General features: G+C 46.2%; 1 protein-coding gene across 3 annotated transcripts in view; it reads right to left on the bottom strand.

Annotated features, from left to right (window-relative positions):
- The window catches only part of MAN1C1 (mannosidase alpha class 1C member 1), a 321,546-nt gene extending 294,802 nt beyond the window's left edge, over positions 1-26,744 (bottom strand). The window contains exons 1-3 of one of the 3 annotated variants that reach the window (XM_069622732.1): positions 26,517-26,744; positions 26,224-26,368; positions 22,960-23,695 (exon numbers count right to left, since the gene is read on the bottom strand). In XM_069622732.1, the coding sequence (XP_069478833.1) occupies positions 22,960-23,532 (573 nt within the window). In that variant the 5' untranslated portion in view covers positions 23,533-23,695; positions 26,224-26,368; positions 26,517-26,744. Of the gene's footprint in view, positions 1-22,959; positions 23,696-26,223; positions 26,369-26,516 lie in introns of those variants that run through there. The other 2 variants (XM_069622733.1, XM_069622734.1) reach the window with 2 other exon arrangements.
- Between the last annotated feature and the right edge of the window lie 1,038 nt (positions 26,745-27,782).

The raw sequence follows: 27,782 nt of genomic DNA, 5'->3' as shown, positions 1-27,782 counted from the left end.
AGGCTTGTTCCAATCCAATCTCATCCTAGATAAAGAGGCAGTCCACATATCATCATGGATGCAGCACTGCCCCTCCCTGGGTCTGCATGTGATGTGATCCTCGCCCTCTTGGAGGAGCCATTGTTCCATGATGCAGCCCTGACCCTCCCTGTGCTTGCACAAGAGTTGATTCTAACCATCATGGATGCAGCCCTGACCCTACCTGTGTCTGCATGTGATGTGGTCCTCGCCCTCGAGGAGCCATTGTTCCCTGATGCAGCCCTGACCCTCCCTGTGCTTGCGCAAAGGTTGATTCTAACCATCATGGATTCATGGATGCAGCAATGTGCCTGCCTGTGTCTGCATGAGATGTGATCCTTGCCATGCTGGATAAACCAATGTTCCCTGATGCAGCACTGACCCTCCCTGTGTCTGTGTGAGAGTTGATTCTAGCCCTCATGGATGCGGGAATTGGCCTGCATGTGATGTGATCCTGTCCCTGCTGGATGAGCCAATGTTCCCCGATGCAGCACTGACCCTCCCGGTGTCTGCCTGAGAGTTGATTCTAGCCCTCATGGATGCAGGAATTGGTCTGCCCGTGTCTGCATGTGATGTGATCCGCCCATGATTCTGCAATGGTATATGGGGTTCCAGTTAGAGCTTTAATTGATTCTGGTAGTAGGCAAATAGCAGTGAGAGTGGACTTAATCCTGGCTGGAATGTTAGGAAAGGGAAATCCTATAAAAATCATGTGTGTTCATGATGATGATGAAATATATCATCAGACCCCCGTAAGCAGCCGGGTTCAGGGAGAAACAACACAGATTAACTCTGCTGTTATTCCAGGTCCACCAGAAGAGACCGATTTGGGTACCAATGTTTTCAAAATTAGAAACCCTTTGCAAAATTAGAAACCCTCTTGAAAAATGCTAATTTGTCCCTCTCCTACTTCCCTTTTGACTCTTGGGAAGAAGGGGGATTTGTACCAGAAAGCTCTATTTCACAGTGGAGATTAAAAAAAAATAGAGAGAGAAAGAAAGAGAGAGAGAGAGAGAGAGAGAGAGAGAGAGAGAGAGAGAGAAGAGAGACCAAGAAGAGCATCCTTTTTCTTTAGTTGATTTAGAATGTAAGGGAAGGAAATAGGTTTCTGACACGAAGGTGGACCACCCTCCTCCACTTCCTCACCCTGCTTTGAACCCCATCCCTTGAATTTTCACCAACCACAACTAGAACTCCTAACCCCTACACATCACACTCGAATCGCCAGACCCAATTCCTTCTTCCCTTCTGACCAACCACACACACCCGTCCAACCCCACCCTCCCCACGCCCACCTCCTCGGGCGTGCGTGTACTCTTCCCAACCACCGATGACCAACCGGCCTCCCTCACCCCCCCCCCAGATCCCACACACTCCTCGCACTCCCCACCCCCCCTTCAACCTCCACAACAACCCACTATGCCAAAATGAGATGCATCCTTTTCAACGCCTGATCTGTAGCAAAAAACAGACACAGCATCTTTGACCTCCTCGCCTCAGACAAACCAGACCTAGTCTTTATCACAGAAACCTGGTTCTCCGACGATTTCGCCCCTATTGCCAACAAAGCCTTCCCTCCAGACTACTCCCTCATCCCACTCAACCAACCCTCTAGAGGAGGAGGAGTAGCAATCGTTTTCAAATCACACTTCTCTGCCTCAATCACCGACTTCCAGATAATCATCCCTTCCTGCGAATCGCTTCTCGTCAAACTATCCCTCCCCCCCAACGTTCTACCACAGCTTCCTAATCATCCACAGACCTCTTGGGTACGACAAACAATTCTCAAGCAACCTGTGCGATGCGATAGCCACCATCCAAATAAACCATCCCACCCTCACTCTTCTAGGAGACTTCAATATCTGGCTAGACATGCCCTCCAACCCTTTGACCCACTCACTGGTCGACTGCCTAGATGCGCTTAATCTCCGCCTCCACAAAAACGGCCCAACTCACTCTATGGGACACACCCTTGATGCCATCTTTAGCTCCCACGACCAAATATATCTAAGCCCCCCCCCCACACCCATCATCTGGTCCCATCACTTCATTGTGCCTTTCAACATTCACTCACCCGCCCCCATCCCCATACTCGAACCAGAACCCCCAAACCAACGCAAATGCTGTAAGAAACTAAAAATCCTCCTGGACCTATCCAATGCGCTCTCTCAATCTCCTCCCCCAACCTCCCCATGCAATGAACCCCTAACCAACGACGCCTTTGACTCATTGCTCAATGTCTCATTAATCGCGCTCACCCCCACTTGCCAATCCTCCACTCACCATGGCCCTTTTCCAAGATGGTTTACATCAGAACTGAAGACTGCAAAACAACTATATAAATCCCTTGAACGCAAATAGTGGAAAGATAAAACCATCTTGAATAGATCTACCCTGGCCCAGCACCATCGCCACTGCAAAGCCGAAAAGCAAAAAACGTCCACTACAACTCTCAAATTCTCAACTGTGAAAACCCAGCAAAGAACTCAACAAAATCATCTCTGAATTCACAAATCCAACCTGTACCATCACCCAATCGACCCCATCTCAGTCACTCTGCGACGCACTCTCTCTGCACTTCTACACCACCGCTCTCGAAAGAACGAATTCTCTAAACAACAAACTGGCCCTCATTTCCGCACCACCTAACCCACCCATCTTACCTATCACCCTCCCCGCCTGCCCCAGCAACTGCAACCCAACCCACCTTCGACTCGTTCACACCAATATCAACGGACCAATTTCTCAAACTTCTCTCCACCCAGAATCCATCCGGGTTCCCCCTACACCCCTGCCCAGCCTCAACCCTCAAAGACATATTCACATCAACCTGTGCAGGAGAGTACACAGGAACCATCATAAATGACTCCCTCTCCTCGGGAATTTTCCCCGACGCCTTCAAAACTGCTCATGGCAATCCTCTTCTAAAAAACCTTCCCTCGACCCTCTCGACCCCAAAAACTACCGCCCCATCTCACACACCAGATTCTTGGCTAAACTCATTGAGTGAACCACATACTCCCAACAAAATGCCTTTGTCAAAGCCAATAATCTCCTAGATCCCACACAATCAGGCTTCAGACCTCGACACAGAACCAAAACCACTCTGAACTCAATCTGGGATGACCTTAAGATCACTGTAGACTCTGCAGGATGCGCTGCACTAATCCTTCTAGACCCATATGCCGCCTTTGACACAATCAACCACTCAATCCTCCTCGACCGCTTCCACGCACTAGGAATCAGTGGAAACGCTCTCAAGTGGATAGCATCCTTCCTCAACAATAGGAACCAAATAACCCTCCTCTCTTCATTCGCTTCTGCCGCCCGACCAGTCAATACCAGAGTTCCACAAGAAGCATGCCTATCAGCTCTCCTGTTCAGCCTCTATATGTCCACCCTCCAAGGAATAATCCGCTCGCACAATATCCTGTGTTACAAATACGCCGAAGACACCCAATTAATCCTAAAACTCCTCAACACAAACTGTCAGCCTGACCTCGCTGCCTGCCTCCTTGACATTGATCGCTGGATGACCACAAACCACCTCCTCTTAAACCCCACCAAAACTGAAATCATGGTGTGTGGCAACACCGAGCTTCTCCCCCACCCTCTACCCTGGCCATCATCCATGGGCAATCCACCGACCACCTCAACCTCTGTAAAGAACCTTGGACGCACTCTCGACTCTGACCTAACCCTCTCTCGCCAAATCAACAACGTTTCCTGTCCTGCCACTACCACCTCAAAATTCTTAGACGCATTCTCCGTACCTCTCCTTTCCCAACAGACTCGCTGCTGTCCAATCTATTGTAATGTCAAGACGGGACTATGCCAACTCCCTCTACCTCCGAGTCCAAGCTTACCACCTCAAAACTACAAAGAGCACAAAACGCTTCAGCCAAATTGCTTCTAGCGCTTGGCCAAAGAGATCGCACCTCTCCAGCTCTCAGAACTCTCCACCGGCTCCCGGTTGGACGAAGAGTGACCTTCAAAACCTTATGCATCTCCCACCGAGCAATGCATAAAACCGGACCTCTATACCTACAGGACAAGCTAAAACCCTACCACCCACCGCGCACTCTAAGATCAAGCTCTGCCCTCCTCCGATTGATACCAAAAACCAACTCAGTCAGGTTAAGAGGATCATCATTCTCAGCCCTGGCCCACTCTCTGTGTAACTCGCTTCCACCCCACATTCGGCAAACCGAAGACTACATGTCCTTCCGCAAACTAATGAAAACCTGGCTCTTCCCTTAAAGAATTGACGCTTGGAACAAACGGAATAAACAGCCACAATAATCCAGAAACCCAATTTTGTTGAACAAAGAAAACAATAGAGCAAAGAGACTCGATCGAACAAATAGAAAGACTAAAACGGATAGACTGACTAGAACGAATTAAGTGGATGGAACGGATGAAGTGGACGGAACGGATGAAGTGGATGGAACGGAACGGATGGGAAGAATTGAGTGGATGGATAGAGTGGATCAACTGGATGGAATAGATTGAGGCGATGAATTAATAGAACAGATGGAGTAGATGGAACGGATGGATTGGATGAAGTGGATGGAACGGAGGAAGTGGTTCGAACGGATGGGAAAGATGGAGTGGAGGGATGGAGTGAATCAAATGGATGGAGTGGATGAATGAATAGTACGGATGAGCAGATGGAACGGATGGAACGGGTAGAATGGATGGGAAGAATGAATGGAACGGATGGAGTGAACGGAACGAGTTGATGGAACAGATGAAGTAATGAGGACCGATGAAGCGGATGAACGAACAAAGTGGACAGAACAGATGAAGTGGACAGAACGGATGAAGTGGACAGAATGGACATAGTAGATGGGAACGGAAGAAGTGGATCGAACCGATGGAGTAGATGGAGTGGATGAAGTGGATGCAACGGATGAAGTGGATGGAATGGATGGAATAGATGGAGCAGATGAAGTAGATGGAGTGGATGAAGTAGATGGAGCGGATGAATTGGAAGGTACGGATGAAGTGAATGAAACGGATGGAGTGGATTGAACGGATAAAGAGGACGGAACAGATGAAGTGGATTGAGCGGATGGGAAAGATGGAGTGGATGGATGTAGGGGATCAAATGGATGGAGTAGATGGAGGTGATGAATGAATAGAACCGATGAACGGATGGAGTGGATGGAACAGATGGAACAGATGAAGTGGATGGAATGGATTGAATAGGTGAAACGGATTGAGTAGATGGAACGGAATGAATAGGTGAAACGGATTGAGTAGATGGAACGGATTGTGTAGATGGAGCGTATTGAGTTGATGGAACGGATGAAGTAAATGGAAGAAATGAATCGGACGAATGGACGAAATGGACAGAACTGGCAAAATGGACAGAATGGATGGAGTGGATGGAACCAATGGATAGATGGAACCGATGGAGTGGATGGAACAGATGGAGCGGATGGAACAGATGGAGCCGATAGAGTGGATGGAGTGGATGGAATGGATTGAGTTGATGGAACAGATTGAGTAGAAGGAACGGATGAAGTAAATGAGAGAGATAAAGTGGACCAACGGATGGAGTAGATGGAACCGATGGAGTGAATTGAGTGGATGGAACCAATGGAGTGGTTGGAACAGATGGAACGGATGGAGTAGACGGAATAGATTGAGCAGATGGAATGGATGAATGATGAAGTGGATGCAACAAATGAGTGGATTGAACGAATGGAATGGAGTGGATGGAACCTAGAGAGTGGATGGAAAGGAGGGAGTGGTCGTAGCGGATGGAGTGGATAGAGTGGACAGAAAGGATAGAATGGATGGAACAAATGGAACAGATGGAACTAATGGAACGGATGAAATGGACGGAGTAGCCGGAATGGAATGAGTACCCGGAACGGATGAAGTGGACCAATGGACGGAGTACATAGAATGGATGAAGTAGAGGAACGGATGAAGTGGATGGAACCGATGGAGGAGATGAAGTGGATGGAGCGGAATGAGTAGATGGAACGGATCAAGTGGATGGAACGAATGAAGTAATTGGAAGAGATGAAGTGGACGAACAGACGAAGTGGACAGAACCGACAAAGTGGACAGAACCGACAAAGTGGACAGAACCGACAAAGTGGACAGAACCAAAGAAGTAGTTTGAACGGATGGAGTGGATGGAACGTATAGAACGGATGGACCAGATAGAACGGATAGAACGGACGGAGTACATCGAACAGACAAAGTGGACAGAACAGATGAAGTGGACGAAACAGGCGAACAGGATGGAATGGATGGGAAGGATGGAGTGTGTGGATGGAATAGATGGAGTGGATCATGTGGATGGAGTTGAAAGTGGGGATGGAGTGGAGATGTAACAGTTGTAGTAGATGGAACGAACGAAGTGGATGGAACAAATAGAGTAAATAAAACAGATGGAGTAAATGGTACGGATGTAGTGCTTGGTACCGGCGCGTTACTGATAACCACCATATCACACTACTACGCTTACTCTCTCCTATACACCATCACTCAACTAGAACACAGCTTATACTATGACACATTCGGTATAGCTGTTCTTATACTAACATGACCCCACAAACTACCCATCATCCTAATTAAACACAGCTAGCTGAGCACATACTGATAGTTTATGCGTCTCCCCAGGCCTAATGCAGCCATAACTCAGTCTGGGTGTCCACCCTCCAGACTGAACACAGTCAACTGATTTCTTCACCACCACACCTACCGCTAAGAAGCAGCTATCATGCAACTACCACATCGACTGCACACATATCTGCTGCACCCACGCACTATACGACAGCGCTTTGAGATCATACCAATGATACATAAGGCGCTATATAAATGCCAAATAACATAACATTTACTTTTGACAAGACCTCCTGACAGAGTCCTTAGTTTATTTGAGGAAGGGAAGCACCTCTTAGAAATAGGGACAGTTAGGTTTTCATTTTCCTTTGTTTCGATATAAAAGTCTATAACCAACAGCACCCCCCACGTGTGTCAGACTCCTACTACTGCACCCTTACATTCGCTTTTCCCATATCTGCTCAAATTGGGAGTGCTTAGAAATGGGCCAAATGGTGAAATGTAGTATTCTGCAGATAACAAGACATATCTAAACATTGGTCATGCTGGCCTACATAGTGGGTGGAACTGAAGATGGGTCAAAAGGGGGGTTTTCACAGCTCCCAAGCATCACCACTACCTTTGAGTGTAGTGCTGTCTGGAATTAGTTGGGATTCACAGTTGCCACTATTGAGAGCAAACCGGTTCTGATCCTTCGTTCTACGACGGCCGTTGCTGTGTTACAGCCCGGTGCTCAATATGGTGCTTTCCAGCCATCACCATCTACCGTAGATATAAGAGCTACACACTGCCAATGGTTGGCAACAAACCACCTCTGCATGACAAAGATTTGGAATCATTGGATGAGAAAAGTGAATCCATAGCGGAGCATTGAAAAGCATGGCAGACTGTGCACTGAGTCGAAATCAACTCTTACATCACCGAGAACCAGTGTGGGGACCTCAATAAAGGGAAATAACAAGGCTTTTGCAGGAGTCATGTAATAATACATAAGGAAACAATGGATGTTTTGGGTAAATTGCCAGGAGAAAGCCAATGTAGGCACAATTTAGTCTCTTATGTTTGCCACAGTGCTAGTTCTCACTGCCATTAAAGAAGACCAATACATATCCTTTTGTTATTCTAACAAAACAACCTACCCTACATCTTTCCATTTTGGTTATTTATGGCCCTGTTGCTGTTCTCCCATCACAGTCCAAGATGCTGGAGACAGGGACAGTCTCACTCATGAGGCTTGTTCCAATCCAATCTCATCCTAGATAAAGAGGCAGTCCACATATCATCATGGATGCAGCACTGCCCCTCCCTGGGTCTGCATGTGATGTGATCCTCGCCCTCTTGGAGGAGCCATTGTTCCATGATGCAGCCCTGACCCTCCCTGTGCTTGCACAAGAGTTGATTCTAACCATCATGGATGCAGCCCTGACCCTACCTGTGTCTGCATGTGATGTGGTCCTCGCCCTCGAGGAGCCATTGTTCCCTGATGCAGCCCTGACCCTCCCTGTGCTTGCGCAAAGGTTGATTCTAACCATCATGGATTCATGGATGCAGCAATGTGCCTGCCTGTGTCTGCATGAGATGTGATCCTTGCCATGCTGGATAAACCAATGTTCCCTGATGCAGCACTGACCCTCCCTGTGTCTGTGTGAGAGTTGATTCTAGCCCTCATGGATGCGGGAATTGGCCTGCATGTGATGTGATCCTGTCCCTGCTGGATGAGCCAATGTTCCCCGATGCAGCACTGACCCTCCCGGTGTCTGCCTGAGAGTTGATTCTAGCCCTCATGGATGCAGGAATTGGTCTGCCCGTGTCTGCATGTGATGTGATCCGCTCCCTCCTGGGTGAGCCAATGTTCCCCGATGCAGTACTGACCCTCCCGGTGTCTGCATGCGAGTTGATTCTTGCACTCATGGATGCAGGTACTGGCCTGCCTGTGTCTGCATGTGAGGTGATCCTCTCCCTCCTGGATGAGCCAATGTTCCCCGATGCAGCGCTGACCCTCGGGGTGTCTGCATGAGAGTTGATTCTAGCCCTCATGGATGCAGGAATTGGTCTGCCCGTGTCTGCATGTGATGTGATCCGCTCCCTCCTGGGTGAGCCAATGTTCCCCGATGCAGTACTGACCCTCCCGGTGTCTGCATGCGAGTTGATTCTTGCACTCATGGATGCAGGTACTGGCCTGCCTGTGTCTGCATGTGAGGTGATCCTCTCCCTCCTGGATGAGCCAATGTTCCCCGATGCAGCGCTGACCCTCGGGGTGTCTGCATGAGAGTTGATTCTAGCCCTCATGGATGCAGGAATTGGCCTCCCTGTGTCTGCATATGATGGGATCCTCGCCCTCCTGGATGAGCCAATGTTCCCCGATGCAGCACTGACCCTCGCGGTGTCTGCATGAGAGTTGATTCTAGCGCTCATGGATGCAGGAATTGGCCTGCCTGTGTCTGCATATGATGGGATCCTCGCCCTCCTGGATGAGCCAATGTTCTTCCGGGATGCATCACTGACCCAGCCTGGGAGGTGATCCTCTCCCTCCTAGATGATCACACTTTCTCCATTATTCTTCTTCATACCTGTCACTTATGACAGTCTACTGCACTCATTTGTAAAGGGCAGCAACAGCCTACATCTCGTTTTGATTACTTTTAACCTCTAAGTCTGACTGGGAGCAACATATGAGGCTGGTTTGAGCTTTAATTTCCAAACGCTCAAGTCAATTGAGAAATTCCATATAGCTCACCTCTCATTCACCCTTTTCATGCAGGCTGCCCATCACAGACCGCCTGAGTAACCACCCCCTCTCATTTCGCTCATCAGATGCCTACAATTCCCCGTGGAACCATTGGTTTTTCAGAATATTCCCAAGACCTTAAGTTCACCTGAGGGTTGGCTGGGTGGAGGCCATCAAGCTGAAGTGTTTGAAACACCAATTGCCTGCACACCAAACACGTCTGTCGTAACTATTCATTTGCGGTGTGGGGGATTATAATGAAACCGCTTTGCTTTCCCCCTTACAGCAGAAGGCAGCAATGGTGGGAATCGCTGATCAGACCCATGGATTGAAGAATAGAGTTAGGAAGGACAGAGTGTGGGAAGCTCACAGGAATATAACTTCAAATGCAGCACAGTTGTGAAGCCACCTTTCCCTCCTTAACCTCTAAGGTTTATCTGTGATCCTCTGTATCCCCTCCCACTATATCCTTCGCCAACAGCGACCTACAACTCTAGACCTCTAAATGCTGTTTATATCCTGCTTTCAACATTCATTCTTGGGACCCGGACCCATTCCTTGTCCCTTTCTTCCTCGGTCTCAAAGAGAAGTGACCAAAAATGGAACTGTTGGCGCTTAAAAAAAAAATATATATATATCAATGCAATTTAATGAACCAATGGTGCTGCTTAGCCTAAAATGTCCACCAATGTCCTAAAAAGTCCATCAATGTCCTAAAATGCCCAGCATTTTCCTTAATAGGAAGAAGTGGTGTTTGCTATCTTATGAGCCTGAAAGGGCAAAGCATAAGCACCTTTACGCACCATCTAAGTGCTTTAGGGAAGCCATTTGTTATTGATGTCTATTTATAACCGGCATGTCAGTATCATCTGTTACATATCGCATAACAAAACATCGCTGTAAACAATAATATGGCAATATAACACTCCACCATCATATCCTTTTCAGCCAAATGGACAGTCAAGGCATGGATGTGGGCCATTGGATACGCGTCCCAATCAATGAGTCCATTTGACGCTCTCCCAAGGCTTTGCTTCCCTTGGATCCGGTTTCAGTCGTGGGGAATTGAAAGATTCCGATCAAATATCCTAGGCTTACTGGAGGATACATGTCGCAACAATAAGTAAAACTTGCAACAAAAACGAACAAAACAGGGAGGCAATCCTGACATTAGTGTGAACATTTGTATGCAACCCTGTGAACAGGATCAGCAAAGCACATCCCCTACGAAATACAGCTCAGCAAGCGTGATACGCCACATGTATTCCACCCTAAATTCTGCAGCAGGGTCAGTCTTTCAAGCAGATGAAGCATACTTCATTCCTTTGCAATACAGGTGTGTTTATTAAGACCTATCACTCCCAATCATGGAACCCTTGTGGGGGATCCTTGCATCCTTCTGAGCGGTGCGGTACCAACACTTTATAACCCAGCGCTTTGAAGCTTTCACTCATGATACTGAGACTCAATGGCTTCCTGCCACATGTAGCCCTGTAGTATGGCACGTGCCAAGCATCATACATATTATTGCCATAGTCTAAATGAATTGTCGCAGCCTGTCTGGCAGCTCTGTATTATAGCACTTCCGGTAGGCACTTCATTCAAACATGCCTAATCAGGAAAGCATTTTCCCCCAGCAAAAAGCGGCCACAGGCCCAGCCACTTTCCATGTCTCAGGCAGCAAACCACGCCCTATGAATTCGTTTTTTTCTCTGCAGTGCTCACCGCTATCAGCAGGATACCCTCACCAAAAAGTGAGATCTATTTTATAGATCTATCGAATTCTTTCTGAACGTGTGACCAACATCTTTGTGGTAGGGGCTTGACCAACAGATGACGCATTTTACCAATATGGCCACGTCCTCCCCAGCGTTTTGACAAAGAAGGTAATTTCATAATTAATTTCGAAGGATAGCTCAGGGGCAACGTGCTCGCCTTGGAAGCAAGACGACACAAGCATGTCCGCGCTTAGAAACCTCTGGGTATTAAGCGCGTTATAAATAGCCTATCGTAAGGTAAATCTGTGCTTGAAAGAAATAAAAGCGCTATTATTTTTAATCTTGATGTCCATCTGGGGCAACAGATTGGCCATTCTCTAGTAAATGTTGGGGTTTACATTCCCCTTGAACGTCAGCTAACATTTTCATATGAATAAGTCGATTGTCCCTCTTGCTAACCCCATTCTAGGTGACAGGGGATCGTAGGCAAAAGGCTGGTGACCAGCGGGTTCTATGTTATTAAAACGACAGTCTTATTTTATGGGTTTTTCCCCAAAAATGTTCTTCTGAAAAACTCAGAAATGTTTCATCTTGGAGAGTTCTCCCAATCCTCCCCTAATCATTCAACATTATTCCCTACCCCTACCCCTTATACACCTTACTCACTACCCCATCGTTTTTTCATGGAACAAATGTCAGTAAAAACCCATCGGAAAAAAATACAGTTGATGTAACAATGTTGTACCGACCAGTGAAGAGTTCCTCTATCAAGTCCTGTCCTGTCCTGTCCAGGAGAGATACACTAGGGTTTTTTTTTTTTTAATTGAATCCGATTTTAAATAGAACCCTTTTATGGATCGCCAGGAAGTTGTAACATGCAGATTTATGTCATGCCTTTAAGTGACTTAATCTAGAAATTCACTGTTCTTTCGACCAAGAAATGTTGCTGAATATGAGATGGAGTGATTCGGGACGCACATATGCTGTTGAAGGACTCCTGATATGGAGATCCACAAGTCTCTGGAAGACGTATCTTCTTGGGTCAGCCACCTCTTCGCCTATCCCATCTGGGCAGCTATATAACACAACTCCAGCTGTCTGGCATAGCTGGACCACCTTGTGGTTTGGGCAACTTCAAGACTGCCTATGTCAGCCGGCCGTCTTGTGTCTGCATGTAAACTACGCAAAACATGTAATCATCTCTCATCTCAAAGGGCGTCATTATGAGTTAGGTGGCAATTGTACGATTACTCCATGAAATTATCGTCGAAAAACATTTACTGTTACCACCAGTCCGGCGAAATGACCGCCAGATTACGAGTGGTGGTAAGGTAGTGTAAATCAAAATACATATCTGAGAAACCTTGCCAGAAACCAGGTGAAACCCGGAGGTGACCTTACAAATTAATTGTAATATATAGATTTGCAATACAGTTGAACCTGGTTGCCATTCAGGCTAGCTTGTTAATCTCCATCGAGCCAATGGAACATGCAGGCAGCCTCATTTCTGTTCCATGTGTTAAAATCGTGGCAAAAATGGCCGTTTACACAAGGCTGTTGTTTTGCCACCACAATCCATGTAAAGGATGCGGGGGACACCCCTGCAACCCCCGAAACCCATTATACCATTTAAGGGGAGCAGGGGACACTCCCGCAACCCCCGCTCCCCTTAAATGGTATAATGCGGTACACCTTCACCGGGTCAAACCACAGCATTTTTGCCACAATTTTTTGTAAAGGAGAAATTTTTGCTACAATTTTATTATTGCATTCCCTCATTTCAGTCTAGTGTCAAATGTAACAATGTGGATTGATCGAACTAATTCTTTCCCACTGCATAAATGACTCACTGAGCGGCCATTCAACAAAATACATTGCATCGATTTGTCTAGTTACCCATCATAAATGGGAAGTAAGGTGCTTTTCTCAAAAGTGATTACCTGGTTTATTGCCGTTGTATAAAGTTTCGACGCCCTGTTTCCCACTCAGATCCGTCTCAAGGTGCGATCAAGTGGTGCGGACACATAGGGGCGCTGTGCCCCTAAAGGGCGCTGCCAGCTCATAGAACGTGCTCACACAATGTAAAGTGCCTTTACATAGTATTCGCCAGTAGCGCCCTTTACCCAACACTACAAGTGACTTTCTATTATTGAGTGACAGAGGCTCGGCACCAGGGCCTATTCAACAACTGCGCCACACCGAGCGAACAGCAGGGGGCTTGTCCTGTGCAAAACATCTCACAGAGGGCGCTGGTAGACCAGCGGCTGGCACTGCTCCCACCTAGGAAGGTATGACATTCAAGGCAATGTTTCACTGAACATGCTCAGAGAACAAGAACAACTGCGCATGTTCAACCTCCCGTGGCTTCATTTTGCTGGAATCCTAGATTCCTGTATCGCTCCGTCAGCATCCCTACCACCTACTTATGTTGGTGGTGGTGGTACCCAGGCCTCAGGAGACACGAACTCAAACAGGGTCGGTCCCCTCTGAGCCAAAATCTTAATGGCAGTCTTGAGCAGGTCCGCGTCTCGTTCTACAGATGCACACTGTGCAGCCTCTGAGCTACAAACATACCACAACATGGCACCCTAGGGAGGCAAAGGCGGCATAGTGGCCGATGTGCTATTGCGGAAAGTGCTGGGAGCTTTAGACCACCCTCTCCCCAAGTTCTCAAAGCACTCTCCTGTGGTCTAGAGGGGACTTTATCTGCTACAGTAAAGACATAAAATAATTACAAGTACTTCAATTCCTCCCCACAGGTCACCCATCCGCCTAGTCATAACTTACTTTAACCCCAGTGAACACCTCAGCCGTCCACCCGAGGTGTTGCTGGGAGGGGCTATGGTAAGGGGGTTATAGCCCCAGGTCTTTTGGTTGTAGCCCCGGATAGAAGCTCAGAGCCAACAACCAACCGGCTAGCTAGCCGCGAGTCCCGACAGTCCCACCAATAACGTAGCCGCGGATCTGCTACAAACCTAGCAGCACCCTTGCCCGTATGCTAATCCTCTCTGTACATTTTTACTTACACCGCTCCCTCCTTCTCTTTTTCCGCTCTAGGATTTCAAAATGATCCGAAATTGACAAAAGGTTACATGGTGGCATAATAACAAACGGCGACATAGGAAGAGATTTGCTGCCTTTTTATTGGCCATCTCCTGGAAATGCCCGAAGAGCCCCTTACTGGGCCAGTGGTTGCAAGCTCTGCAGAGGTGGGTGGCAGCGGAGAAACTGATAATGCAGGAGCTAAGGAAAGGACGTAGCTTTTGGAGGGCGTTTGACTTTTTACACACTCGTGTACAAGTGTCAATGTTTGTTTTTATGGCAGTTCCCACTCACTAAATGCCACTCCCAGCCCAAAAGGGCCTTTTTGAGCTAACAGGGAGGTCAATGTTATTGCTCAGCAGTTTTATGAAATTTAATGGCTTCATTGCACTGTAACCCGGGTGCAATAAAAAAAATGCCTTAAACAAGCGTGCCTTCAGCCACTTGATTTCTAAGCAATGTGGATGTGCTTGCATCTGTTCCTTGCACTGAAGTCCTACTAAAAACAAACATTGGAAAAGTCTTCAGCCTTAGCCATTTGCCAGGCACTGCTTTAATATGGCCAAGTACTAACCCGGTTGGTCAGATATTGCCATCTTATTGCCAGGCACTAACATTGTGTTAGTCCATGGAAAATGCCTATCCCATGCCGACACAAATGCCAACACTTTTGGCTTTGCCATTGATGGTGTTCCCGCAGTTGGCTGTGTCCAGATTGGACCATCCACAAATACAACTGCCTAATCTGCCCACCCTTTGGTGATCAAGTTGCAAAAACACAAGGCAAGCGGGTTTCTTCTCGTGACCTAAATGTTGACCCGTAGTGTGTGTGCGGTGGAAGCACCGGAGTGGAGCAGTTCAATATTCAGATGGCACGGCTTCCGAATTGTGGGCACTCCCGCTGCTGATCAGTGCTCATTGTGAGGTACTTCCCGCGCCGAACGCCAGGATTCTGTGCGGCTTCTGATGTCCAGAGCAGCTGCATTTTGGACCCCATGGAGCTGCGCGAGTAGATGTGAGGGAAGGTCAAGCTGCAAGCTACTGCCACTGCTCCTCCTAGAGGCCACGCCTGGTAACTGCCAGGTCTTAGAACGGAGTCTTCGGGATTGTGGGCCGATCTCAGGCTATTTGGGACAGAGATTACATTTATTTTCCACCTGTGCCAGTTTCATCAGAGCTGTGATGCAGTGTGGCATAATTTGGCGAGGGGTGGTGGGGGCGAGGGGCACAGAGCTGAGGCTTCATCACCCCAAGCTTTGTATAAACTAACTTGAGCCTTTTGAGAAACCTCACAATAGGGGAAATGCAAGTCTCCTGGGTTTAGAAAGCGAAAAGACACACGAAACCTCATAAGGGATGCAGGGGGTCGAGCAGGTAGGCAGTGCCAGAGAGGGGAGCACATGTGCTACTGTATTTTGATGCAGAGCATTCCATTAGCTACAGTGGTGTTAGTAACCAGTTATTTGGGACATTTACCAGCCACTGTTTATAATTTGCTGCAACCTCCTGTTTTCAATAAAGATTGTTCAAAAGGAAATGACGAAAAACCCGTCATCACAGTGAAAGGCCATCATACCATGATCAGTGGTGGAAATGGAAAAAAGTTGGTGGGGGGTCCCACAAGGGCCGGTGTGAGGGGGGCGTCATCCGAGGAGGCGGGGTTTAGATGGGTCGGAGCTGGCAGTTGACCTTCGATCAAAGGAAATGTCAAAAATAATAGTTTAAAACAGCAATATCAAACATTCTGGCACAAAAGGAATGAATGGCATATGCAACTGTGGGCCACTTTGCATTGGGGCCGAGACAATTTAATGCCCCAGTCAAACCCTGGCAGCCAGTATGCAGACGCATAAGCCAGGGGTGTTAGGTTTAGAAAAGATCAGAGGTTAAGCTAATGTCGGGACTGGTGGGACTCGGGGCTAGCTATAGCCTTTTGATTGTACCCCCTGCGCTTCTATCCGGGGATACAAGCGAAAGACCCGGGGCTATAGCCCCCTAAGCCCGCCCCTAGCAATTCCTCTACACATAACATTTGCCCACAGCATCACTCACAAACCACACTTTTACTCTGTATAACCAACTAAGAATAAACACCAGAGAGAGAAAGAAAACGGGTGCATAATGAAAATTAAAGCACTCGACGGGAGTTACAAAATAACAAAAATGCTCTGTGCAGTGTGCACAATCTGCTTGCACCGTGGGGCAGTTTAGACTCCAAGCCCACCAAGGTGGTGGCTCAGAGATCTAATCTGCCCTGTGCGAGCTGAGCACTGTGCACAAAGAGTACAGGGCAAATTAGATTGTGGGCTCGGCAAGGAGCTGCTCCACCCCCAGACGTCGCAGGCCCTCTTTTTATTTTTATAAGTAACCCAGCGAGGAGCATGGGTTTGGGGGCTATCTCTGGCCGGATCCCGAGATCCGGCTACACATCTGGTGCTGGATCTGGAATCCGGTGAGAGCCGGCCCAATGACCAGCGCTGACCATGATACTTCCTACGTTGCCATTTGCTGTCAGAAGTCATGCGATGTCACTTTCACGGCTGTAAGATTTTAGTGACATGATGCAACTGAAGTAAAAGTCACAAAAAAAGGCAGAATTTGTGCCTAGAATTCCATTGCACCTCCCAGGCTGAACAACCGCCAGCTGAGAACCAACAAAGCATTTCACAACACCCATCTTTCAACACAAGCAACTGAAAGTATGGACACACCCCAGCAACATTATCCCTTCCATTCAGGAGACACTAATACCGTCCTGGTTTTAGATGGCATTATGGGACTTGTAGTCCCGGAATTCCCCCATTATAAACACGCGACTACAAGTCCCGGAGTGCAAAGCTAAAACCAGGACTGGACTGCTGTCTCCTGAAAGGAATAGATAATGTTAGTATGCACCTTACTTACATGCACGAGGGCATATGATCAGCCATGCTGATAGTAGTTGCAGCTCCTAAAGCAATCTTGTCCACAGGGATGGAAATTAAGATTGGCGAGGCAGTAGCTAAATGCAGCTCCCGAGGATCCAGCATTATCCAGTGACCAGGAGCTACCACTGCGGAACAAGCAGCTACTATGAGGCGTTCCGCAAATCTAACGTCCATATAAGATGCAAACATATAAATGAGTCCATTATTTGAGCCCTCTGCTTTAAACGTCATATAGGTATGTTCGAATCTTTATTTATAGATAGTCCCAAACTCCTAAATGCACACAGGTGTGTTTGTTTGCATGCATCCGTTGGCCTGGGGGAGCCAAAAGTAGCTCCTGGTAGCAGTTGGTGTCCCGCTAACCAGGCACTTCTAGGCTACAAGCAGAAGCTAAATAGCTCCCAGCTCCCTTCAATTTAAAACAGTGTGTCCAGGACTTTCGAAAGGGAACTTTACCTTCCTCTGTGGCCCACCCAAGTCACCACTGTGAAGTAGAGACCAACATGGGGAATACTTTAATGCCACTGACTGCATGCTGCAGAGGAAGGGTATTCAAAGTTTTTCACTCACTATAACTCTGTATTGTACAAAATCACCTACTCCCAAAAGTCTGACTCCCAAAAGTTCGACCCCCAATTTTCGGTATATATATATATATATATATATATATATATATATATATATATATATATATATATATATATAAAGTGAATATAAAATGTATAGGGGTAAGGTTGGGGGGGATGTGTGGGGTGTCCCCACACATATATTTTTGTGGAAAATTGAAAAAAAAAGAAAAACAGACTTTTGGGAGTCGAACTTTTTTCGGTTCAGTAAAATCACGTAGATCCCTATAACTCGAGGCTTTAAGCTAGGGGTGTACCCTCTCGCAGATATACTCCATGCCCAAATTCCAATTATTAGGCATGGAAATGTTGGCCCACTGTATTCAGGGCCTAGAAGCGTTTTATAATGGCAATCCCACATTGGAAAACGCTCTGTGAATAAGGGTCATAACGAGATCCTCACGAGTTTGGCGGTAACCCTTATATGCGGCGGTAACGCTATTACCATTGCATTTAAGGGTCCGCCAAATCACAGGTTTGGCAGGATTTACCCCCAGCTCTGCCCAGTAATACCGCCAATGGTAGTGGCACCGAAAATTCCCCATTGGGCCCAATGGGGAATTCCCAAATTGGCCCAATGGGGGATTACCGTTCCACCAAACCCGTGATCTGGCGCTAATAGCGCCAGGGGGTTTGACGGTAACGCTATTAGCCCCAGCAGTATCCCGGCGGTAATACCGCCGGGATGCTTCCCAACTCGTGATGAGGCCCATAGAGTTCTGTTAGTCTGAAAAGAGGGATTTATGTATTTTCGTTGTAATTTGTACGCAACTAAGCTGATGTTGGGAACAAGGACTGCTATACCAAGATCTGGAAGAGTTTCTCCATTGTGTAAAGATAATTGTTCTGTTGAAACTCTTTCCAATCTCTGGGTTCTAGGACCGGGGTGATATTTTATTAGGTTGTCCTATGTAAGACCTTTTTTGTTCAACATCATCTTGATTTTCTAGACTCTAAACACTTTTGGATGCGATTGTCTGGAAAACAGGTTTCATTAACATTTTTTTTTTTTTTACATTTATAAAGCGCACAATGCAGCCTTTGGGCATCGTGGCACTGTTACAAGGAGCCTTACTTAGTTGTGGAGAAATGACAAAGTTCATTTATTTAAATGTTTTTACGTTAGTAATGTAATTTTGGTGTGGTTTTTTTTTTTGTTGCTCTTTATAATTTATTGTATTGTTTTTAAGCTTTTATTGTTTATTTTGTGGTATTTAACCATTCGCTTTCTTAACTATTATTTTTTCTTTTTTCCTCTCACAAACTTTCATATGTTCCTTGATCCTGTCATTTGTAAACTTGCAGATTTTAAGTATGTAATTTAAAATTGCTTTTAAAAAAAGTTGACTTTACTCAGATGAATTCAAATAAAAACATTTTTTTAAAAGAAATGACAAAATGCCAGTCTGAGGTTTGTAATGGTGACAGTCGAGCCTGGCACTGACATGTAACTGTACATGAATGACTGGTTGCAGTGGAACGAGGAACAGCCTTGTAGGTGGTTCAAGGGTTACAGGTGAACCAGCTACTACTCATAAGATATCCTATTGCACCATTAGGTAAGAGCTAGCAAGTGGTGCTAAGGTGCGTGTGTGTGAGTGTGTGCTTTAAATGAATAACCTCGTTTTCAGGGCTTTGCGGATTGGCATTAAGTTTCTGAGAACAAGTATTAGGATCTTAGCAATTATTGTTTGTATAATTTGTATTTTATTGTTATGATCTGAAAGAAATATGCAAGGTTTGCTACAAACCAAAGGCGCACTAAATAAAGGAGGGCGGGATTTTGAAGTGTTGTGTGCGAGTGGCATAGTTTGTATCGGGGCAAACAATTCATGCCCTGGGATGTCATTGTAGGATGCGAAGGAACACTGAATTATGAAAGAGTTATTTAATTATGAAAGAATTATGAAGGAGCCACTGAATTATGTCTACATTCAACTTACACACCCATTTTCGGGCAAATTCACCCTAGCAACACAGGTGCTAAAGGCTCCCATTTGGACGCAAATGCCTCTGTGCGCTTGACGGACCACCCAGAAACAGGCCCCTACTCAGTACTTGCGTACTACGTGTACTGACACAGCAGCAGAGATTTCTTGAATGTTGTTCTCTCGCCACTAACCCAACGCTTTCCACCGCCCTTGTTCAGAACAGCAGGGGCACCTAGAGACCAAGCTAATGGTGAGGTGTGCGCTATACTTTCCAGTAAAATGACATGTATTCAGCCAAAGCCGATTAGTTATTGTTATCTAATGGAACTTGCACAGCTGAGAACAAGACTTTATACAAAGCAATACAATTTCTCTAGTAGACATGTAATGGTACTGGAATGAATACCACATACATGTTTTTCAGCACGAGATAATGAATGAAAGCATTAAAGCCAGAACAAGGCAAGGGGTCAAAAGAAACCGAGTTCCATTTTTGAGAAATACTCATTTCTGACCCAAAATGATTTTTATTTTTACCAACAGCATTTTTTTTGTGACAGGATCTGTAAAGAGCTGCTCATAAAAGTATTTGCCAGGCACTTACCGCAAGAGCACAATCTTGGGTAAATGCCAACTTCAAATAGTCACAGACTTCTGTAAACATCCTTCTTTGTAGCTCTACAAACAGCCCATAGACGTTTTTAGTTTGGGCTATTAATAATAATAATTTTGCATTTATATAGCGCTACGAACCCTCAGGCATCTGACCACTCAGATGTGTGGTGCTCATTTATCGACCTCGGAAGGATGAAAGGCTGAGTATGGCCCTGCCAGGATTCGAACCTGCTTCGGCAGGCTTTGCACGGATGTCAAAGCGAGCGCTCTACTCGCTGTGCCATCTCACTGGCTCAAGCAACACCTATAGGCCAAAACTACTGCATTAGAGTACAGATAGGGAGGAATGCATGTGAGGAGGGACATCGCCTGTAGGTGTTGTCTGGTATTGTGCCCACCCACTGCCTGCCCATGGCCATGCTAATCCCTATGGCCATTCCCACCCATTCCTGCCTCTGCCCACCCAAAACACCTCCACATGGGAACTCTTTGAGCACGCTTTAATCATGCTTTACCATCAGGTTCTGTATTCAAAGTGCCTGTCAGGCATTGCGCCTAGAAACACTTGTGTACAAGCCCGTTATACATGACATATCATATCAGTGTGTTTTCAAGGCACTCTTCTAAGAGTTAATTACGTAATTGGAGTTGTAAACATGCTACTGGTGTAATAATAATGTCTTACCAGCCTGCCTTCAGCCGCTTCATTTATAAGCACTCTGCATGTCCTTTACTGAAGTCCTGTTAACAACAAGCATTGGCAAAGCCACCAAGGTCCTGTTTAAAGCAAGCATTGGCAAAGCTAACATGTTTGGTTTGTGCATACATTTTACGCTTTTGGATTGGCACTGCTATTAGATGCCCAGGTACTCACACCGTTTTTCCCCTGCAACTAACAATGGGTAGTTAATTGCACTACTGCTGTGCCTGGCATGCCTACACAAAAGCCCAAACTGTTGACATTGCCAATGCTTGTGTAACGTATACCCAATGCCGAAGCTTACATGTGGCTGGCCTTTTCTCAGGAACGACTGCATAGCCCGTGCATCACTAATGCAGCATGACTTTGACTAAGCAACCGGGTGGCAGGAGGGGGGTTGAGGTGGCTATAGCCCCGGGTCTTTTGGTTGTAGCCCAGGATAGAAGCTCAGGAGCTACAGCCAAACGGCTAGCTAGCCCCGAGTCCAGATAATCCCGACATTAGTGTAGCCCCAGATCCTACCCAGACCTAGCAACACCCCTGTAAGCAGCACATTAACTACACAATCCAGGTGAAGACGCTGGATGCAGTATGGCCTCTAACGACTCCCATGATCCCTCACCATGGACTGCACTGGCTGATGGGAGATGTATGTCAACACATTTGGGGGTGCTGCAGGTTGCTGACCCCTGGCCTAAAGTAGCTCTCTGCATAGCCCATCTCTGAGACCAGATCTCCTCACTTGACTGTCAGCCCCAATCCTTCTTGGGGACAGAGAAGCAGTTCTGTAGAAGATAAATCAATTTAAACAAAAGCGTTTTAAAAAACAAACTAGGACCCTGCTTATTTTCCAACAACGTCAAAATATATATTTTAGCTCAACTCAAAATGTTTTCGCACATTGTCCTCAAAACTCTTTCGTGCTCTGGTTCTCACACAGAGGGATGGTTCTGAATTAGACCGCTCGGAAATCAATGTTTAAGACAAAGGTGAAAAGGGAGGGCGGTGGAGAACCTCAGAGATCAAACTCCAAAAAGTACAGTTATTTCAAAAAGACAAAGCACAGGAAAAGCAAGCATGTGTAACCAAGTCTGGACTCTGCCACCAAAGGGATCAGTCCACCCGTGGCCGATTCTCTGCACCTCCTCTGCGGCGGAACGCAAGAGATCTCAGCCATGGCTCGACCTTTGGCGGTCACAGCAGTGTGCTCCTATGCAGAGGGTCGTATCCTAACAATTGGCCAAACTCTGAGAACATGTTATACAGCTGGAAGCACCATGGATCCATGTTTGTTTGTTTGTTTATTTATTTATTTCTAATGTGCGCCAGACTCGAAGGTATCAGGGCGCAGCAGCAAGACAATGCAAAGCTTAGAGAATGACAGGGTAAGGTCATGGGATTGGGACACGACACAGGCCTGGGTACCAATGAAAAGAAGGGACCTACAATCGCGCATCGCTTTAAGATACTTTTTGCCGCAAACTATTTGTATAGAGCCTGAAGCAGCATTTTCGATAACATTTGTAGCAAATAGTCTCGTAATGATATCGGGTCAAAAACATGGTCAGCACAGTGCATTTATCTAAGAAAGCTGCCCACATTATTCCAGAGGAGTGCGCCACACTTGCAAGGTGGGCCGGCCCATTGGGCATCGCCCTACAGACCAGCCAGAACCCCCATGCATGACATGTACTCTCACTGCTTTCTAGTTGTCCAGCTTCACTTTGCATGCAAGGAGGGCGTGCAATGTCCCATTCGCTCCATGACTGGCTGAACATGTCAGATATGACATGATGGGCCTGCTTGTCAACTAGAATAATGGGGCCATTCTTAGGGTGTGGCCTGGGGCAGCCATACCAGGAATGCATTTCTTTAGTTCAAAGGTTAGGAGAGCATTTGCTAAATAAACTCTTGGGAGACGACATATGCATGTTAAAGACCATTACCAGAGTTTCACCGTAATTAACTAATAGGTTTGCACAACAACACCGCCGACAGAAAATGTTCAACTAAATTTCTCCAACTAACTTCAGAAATGTTTCAAAAACGATTACATTTTCAGATTCTACCTGTTTGATCTTCAACCGTTTTCCCTTCGCTTCGGAGTCCTCGACTTTTTCTCCCTTTCCAAGTGGCGGATTCCGAAGGTTGCTTTGGAATTTCTTAAAATCATACTGAAATGTAGGTTTGCTGAAGGACGAAGTCCCTTTTTCCTTACCAGCAGCTTCTGGAAGTTCTGGCTGGTCTCGGTTTTCCCCCGAAACATCATCCTCTTTTTTGGCGTCAGTTGAAAATTGAAAACCTACTTTTTCAGAATTGGCGTCAAAATCTGGATTTTTCCTCAGTTTATTCCTCCCTCTCCCGCTGTTCATATTCATGTTGTTTATGTCATATTTTTTGTCTGCATCGTCTGCTTTTTTTTTACTCAATTTTTTCCCAGGGTAATTAAGTTCCCGAAATACAGTTTGGCTCTGCGGCTTGGCTAGAAAAATTCTCTTAAACCTTGAGGAGTCTGGTAAGAGGAATAGAGCTCCGAAACAAAGAGTGATCAAGCCCGACAAAAAAAGTAAAAATAAAAATTTCTGGGAGAGACGCAGACCAAAACCTGGCGACGACATCCCGTAGAACTTTCGCACCTGCATGATTAATCGCACTTAGAAGATTAGTCACAATAAAGCTTTTTTCCCTTTTGGGCGCATTTTAATATAGACGGGCAGATGCCTTGAGCGAAAAGGCTCCCCCGGTCTCTTGCCCCTTAGGCACCTGTTTTTGAGTTTCCAAAACATGCGCCATCCATTTTATGCTCTGCAAGATAAAAAAAAAAACTGCGTTATTTCTCATTCGACTAATAGGAATTCATGGATTTTGGAAAACCAATTGGCCAAATTCAGCAATTATTGCAGTGAGAGAATAACTCCATAACATGATTTACCAGAAATTATCAGCATGGGGAAAATATTGTACCAATGCATTGCTATGTAAAGGACTCCATTACCTTCCAGCGGGGTTTCTGCAGTTTAAATCCCATAAATACTTACAATCCACCAAGTTTTTCTTTTACATAGTTGCCATTTTTGAATTCAAGGTATTGTTAGTCATGACATTTTTGGTCAATTTATTTTTTCAGAAATATTGTTTCAATGGAATTGGTGCATTTCTAAGGTAGATTGCTGCAAATGTAGTGTACAGATTTTTATTAGACTACATTCCAAAAATGAATTAAGCCCATAAGCTTGACTAAGGACATAGGGGGAACACATGTATGTAGGTAGTTCAGAGGCTCCCCCAGACATTTTTCATAGTGGTGGCCTGATGGAAATCTTGGTGTGGCACACAAAGTTGCATTCATAAGAGGCAGGCGGGCCGGTGGGGAGCAGGGGGCAGCGTTTTCATAAGGGTGGCCGTGGCCCCCCCTTGGTGGCGCCTCTGTGTAGGCCATGTCTCAAGCACACAAGAACAGGATGCAGCATAGACATGGATGTACAATGGGAGGATTTATTTTAAATTTGAGTCACAATCAAACGTTAATAGGATTGGCGGGGACCTCTTGATGTCAAAGAACAGTGTCCGTGACCCAGAGCACTTCTGGTGACACGGAAGCAGTTCCCATGCCATGGAAAACCTTTATTGCAATATTACAGGTATTTTTCAGTAGGAGATCCAGCAAAGTATGGAACAATATGACGAGTCCAAGACTCCAGAGACCGGTCAGCATAGAAACTGAAAAAATACACTTTGACGATCAGGTAATGTAGATAGGCCACCATACAATCATAGCCGAGAGACATCTCCAAAGCCCCCAGGTATTTGGATCCTCGTGCGATGCACATCTCTTGGAGACATTTTAGTCAGCTAGATTTTATAAAAAGGACATGAAGGAGAGAAGACCTTTTTCTCAGCGTCGACCACAAAAAAAGATAAGACTCAAGGATTCGACATGCTCTGCATGCCTTAGTAGTGGGTGCACTCATTTGATGAAGTGCATTCACTGACTCAAGGCAGAACAAAGACCCAGGCCACAAAAAGTTCACTGGTCACTAAACACTGGCGAGTGCGACATGTCGTTCTGTGAGCATGTGGACAACTGGTATTCATGCCAGGGTGGAAAAGACTTATGCAAGTCTGGAAGCTTGCAAATGTTTACCAGAGCTACTGTGTGACACCCTGTAATGCGAGGAAACCTTTACCCAATCCCGGGTATGGGCCTACAAGAAGCAGGACTAGCTTGAGGTGTTCACCGATGATATGGGGCCACTTGGCAGCTATGGTTTACCCCCCAGCAAACTATCCAAGGTTTGACAATGACATTGCCTGTTGAATTCTCATTTCTGCCATGTTTTTCCAAAGGTGACGCTATAGTTTGGTCTGAGTTGATGCCGCACAAGACGGCCTTCAAATTTCATTTGCGGCACAAGGTTTGCAATCCAGCGGGGAGCAGAAAAAACACGTATAACTGCAGTCTACACTTCAGAGGGGTCTGACGTTGAATTTTATTGTGAAGACCCACTTAAGATAAGGATACAAACGTTTTTATGGCAAATCATTTGGGGATAATTTTTAAATGATGCATTTATTTTGGAAGGAGTAATTGTTGCCAGTGAATTTGTCAATTTTAACATAAAGTACACAAAAGATTTTAATTATATGAAATTCATTCAAAAGAAAAGAATTAAGCACAGGTTATTGGCAGGGGTCTGTAGAGCCCGTGACTACCACGGATATACAGCATTGTCTGCATACATGAGGGTCATTACGAGTTTGCCGGTAACCCACCTGTACTACCGGTGAACTTGCCTTACCATTACCGACGCCCGTTATCCGAGTGATACCATGATATCACAGGCGTCAGCAACAACGGTACATTCCCACTGCATGGAGTCCAGCAGGACTCCATGGAATGGGTATGCTGTACCGGTGCCAGTGATTGGGGCAGTTCTTTGCCGGTAGGGGCCTGAACTCCCGGCAGGTCACTGCCCCTACCGGCTAACTCAGGGTGTGCCAGTCTGCTTAAAAGGCCGGATCTGGTATTACCAACATTTGTCGTGGTATTTTTCCCCGACAAGCACACTCATGAAGAGGACCTCATGCCCTGCTTTCTGTGAAGTGGTATGTATGAGAGAGAGAGAGAGAGAGAGAGAGAGAGAGACAGTATGGGCACTGTGCTTGCCAGTGTCTGCCCGTGCCCGTCTTCAGCTCACAACTTTGCAGCTCCTTGCACACAAACCAACAGCAAGAGCACTGTCTGGCATGGCGGGAGTGGGGCCGTGGGGGTACAGTTTTCACATGCAAAGCAAAAACGAAAAAACATTTAGCTGAACTCCAAACAAACCAACCTGTTCTTAAAATCCGCTGCAGCAGAAAGGTTAGATTGCAAGAACTGGGCCATGAATCCCCGCAGGAAATAGAGTGCACGAAAAACACCTCATCATTGGTTCCCCCCCTTTCTGGATTCAGGCTTAGAATGATGAAAACAAACAACTGCAAATTAAACGGGCGACAGTAAGTAGACAGCCAGCATGCCAACATCCCAAAAAAAATCCACAGCGTGCATGGATGGTGTGAAGAATATTTTTCGTTGCAAAGTTGTATAAAATACACAGCTGTATTTTTCTTTAAATGTGCTTACTTGGCTTCTGCCTCCGTGCTCTGGAGTGCACCGCGATGCAGGCGCATCCTGCCACCCAGCTGCTTTGCCTCAATCTGAGCTGCTCCTTGCCACAGCGATGCTGCACGCCTCACTTGCTGTTGCAGCCAGCAGCCTCTCTGCGTGCCGTGTCGGCGCGCCCAGCCCCCCTCTCTCTGCTCCCTGGAAATAACAGCCAGCAGAAAAGGGGACCACGCATTCTCCTTATGATGCTGTTTCCCATCCAGGGGGATGTAAAGCCAGTCCAGAAATTGAGATGTAAGCCCCTCTGTGATAGGTTAGAGCAAAGAGATGCTGATTGGCCTCGGGAGGTTATTTTGCCATTGGATGGTTCTTTTCAGCAGTTTTCCCCCCTCGCCCATTATTTTACGCTGCAAAGTGCATCGTTGCCTTTCACGTTAAGGGTATTTAAAGTACACATTAGTTGTTATTCTTTCAGCGTTATGCCCCTGTTTTGGTTTGCCATTTTTATGAGTATGCTAATGTTTATACACTTCTATTGGCATACCACCGAGCCCACCCCCCCCCAAAAAAAACAAAAAAGGATTGCCTTTAAGAGCGAATTAATTCCTTTAAGTGCTGGAAATCTGATTGTTTTTCATATTTTAAAATGATCGGATACAGCGTGCCTTTTCTAAAGGTCTTATTGAACTGGAATCCAAAGATGACTTTGAGTCAGTTCTTATTGGAGGGCCTTTTAATCCAGGATCTCACATTTACTAATTGCACATGGATTATATTTGCCCCGGGCACATACAAATATAGGAGATGGTAAGACTGCTGGATGTGCAAGCATTATATTGCAAATCTTAAATGAATAGAACGTGAGAATTTACTAAAAGCCCTAATTCACATTCTCTGCACAAGGGGCTGGATGAGGCATTGATCATGCCCAGTGAATTTGCATGCCTGATTCACAAAGGGATGTATATCCATTGTGAATCACCTGGCCCAACTACCTGGGCTCTTCTTGGCAGGTCATAGAATGGGGGCAAACTGTTGGTAGTATTTGCTGGGTGCATGGGCATTGGCTCCCGAGCATAGGGGCGGTGACAGGACTGGGGCTCACAGTGATCTGCGTGTACAATCGCAGCGCGTATCAAACTCTTGATGTTGCAGGTTTGTGTACTTTTTGGGACATGGAGGCTGGCTTTTATTTTTGGTCTTGCTTGTGTTGATATGGATGGGAGGGATCCCAACCCATCATGGCTGCTGCACACTTCCTTAAGGTCAGCTGATAAAATGGCA

The sequence above is a fragment of the Ambystoma mexicanum genome, chromosome 11 (assembly GCF_040938575.1).
Source record: "Ambystoma mexicanum isolate Mex_15411 chromosome 11, UKY_AmexF1_1, whole genome shotgun sequence".
NCBI classification, from domain to species: Eukaryota; Metazoa; Chordata; class Amphibia; order Caudata; family Ambystomatidae; genus Ambystoma; species Ambystoma mexicanum.
The sequence above is the reverse complement of the archived record's forward strand: the minus strand, read 5'-3'. Positions and strand labels throughout refer to the sequence as shown.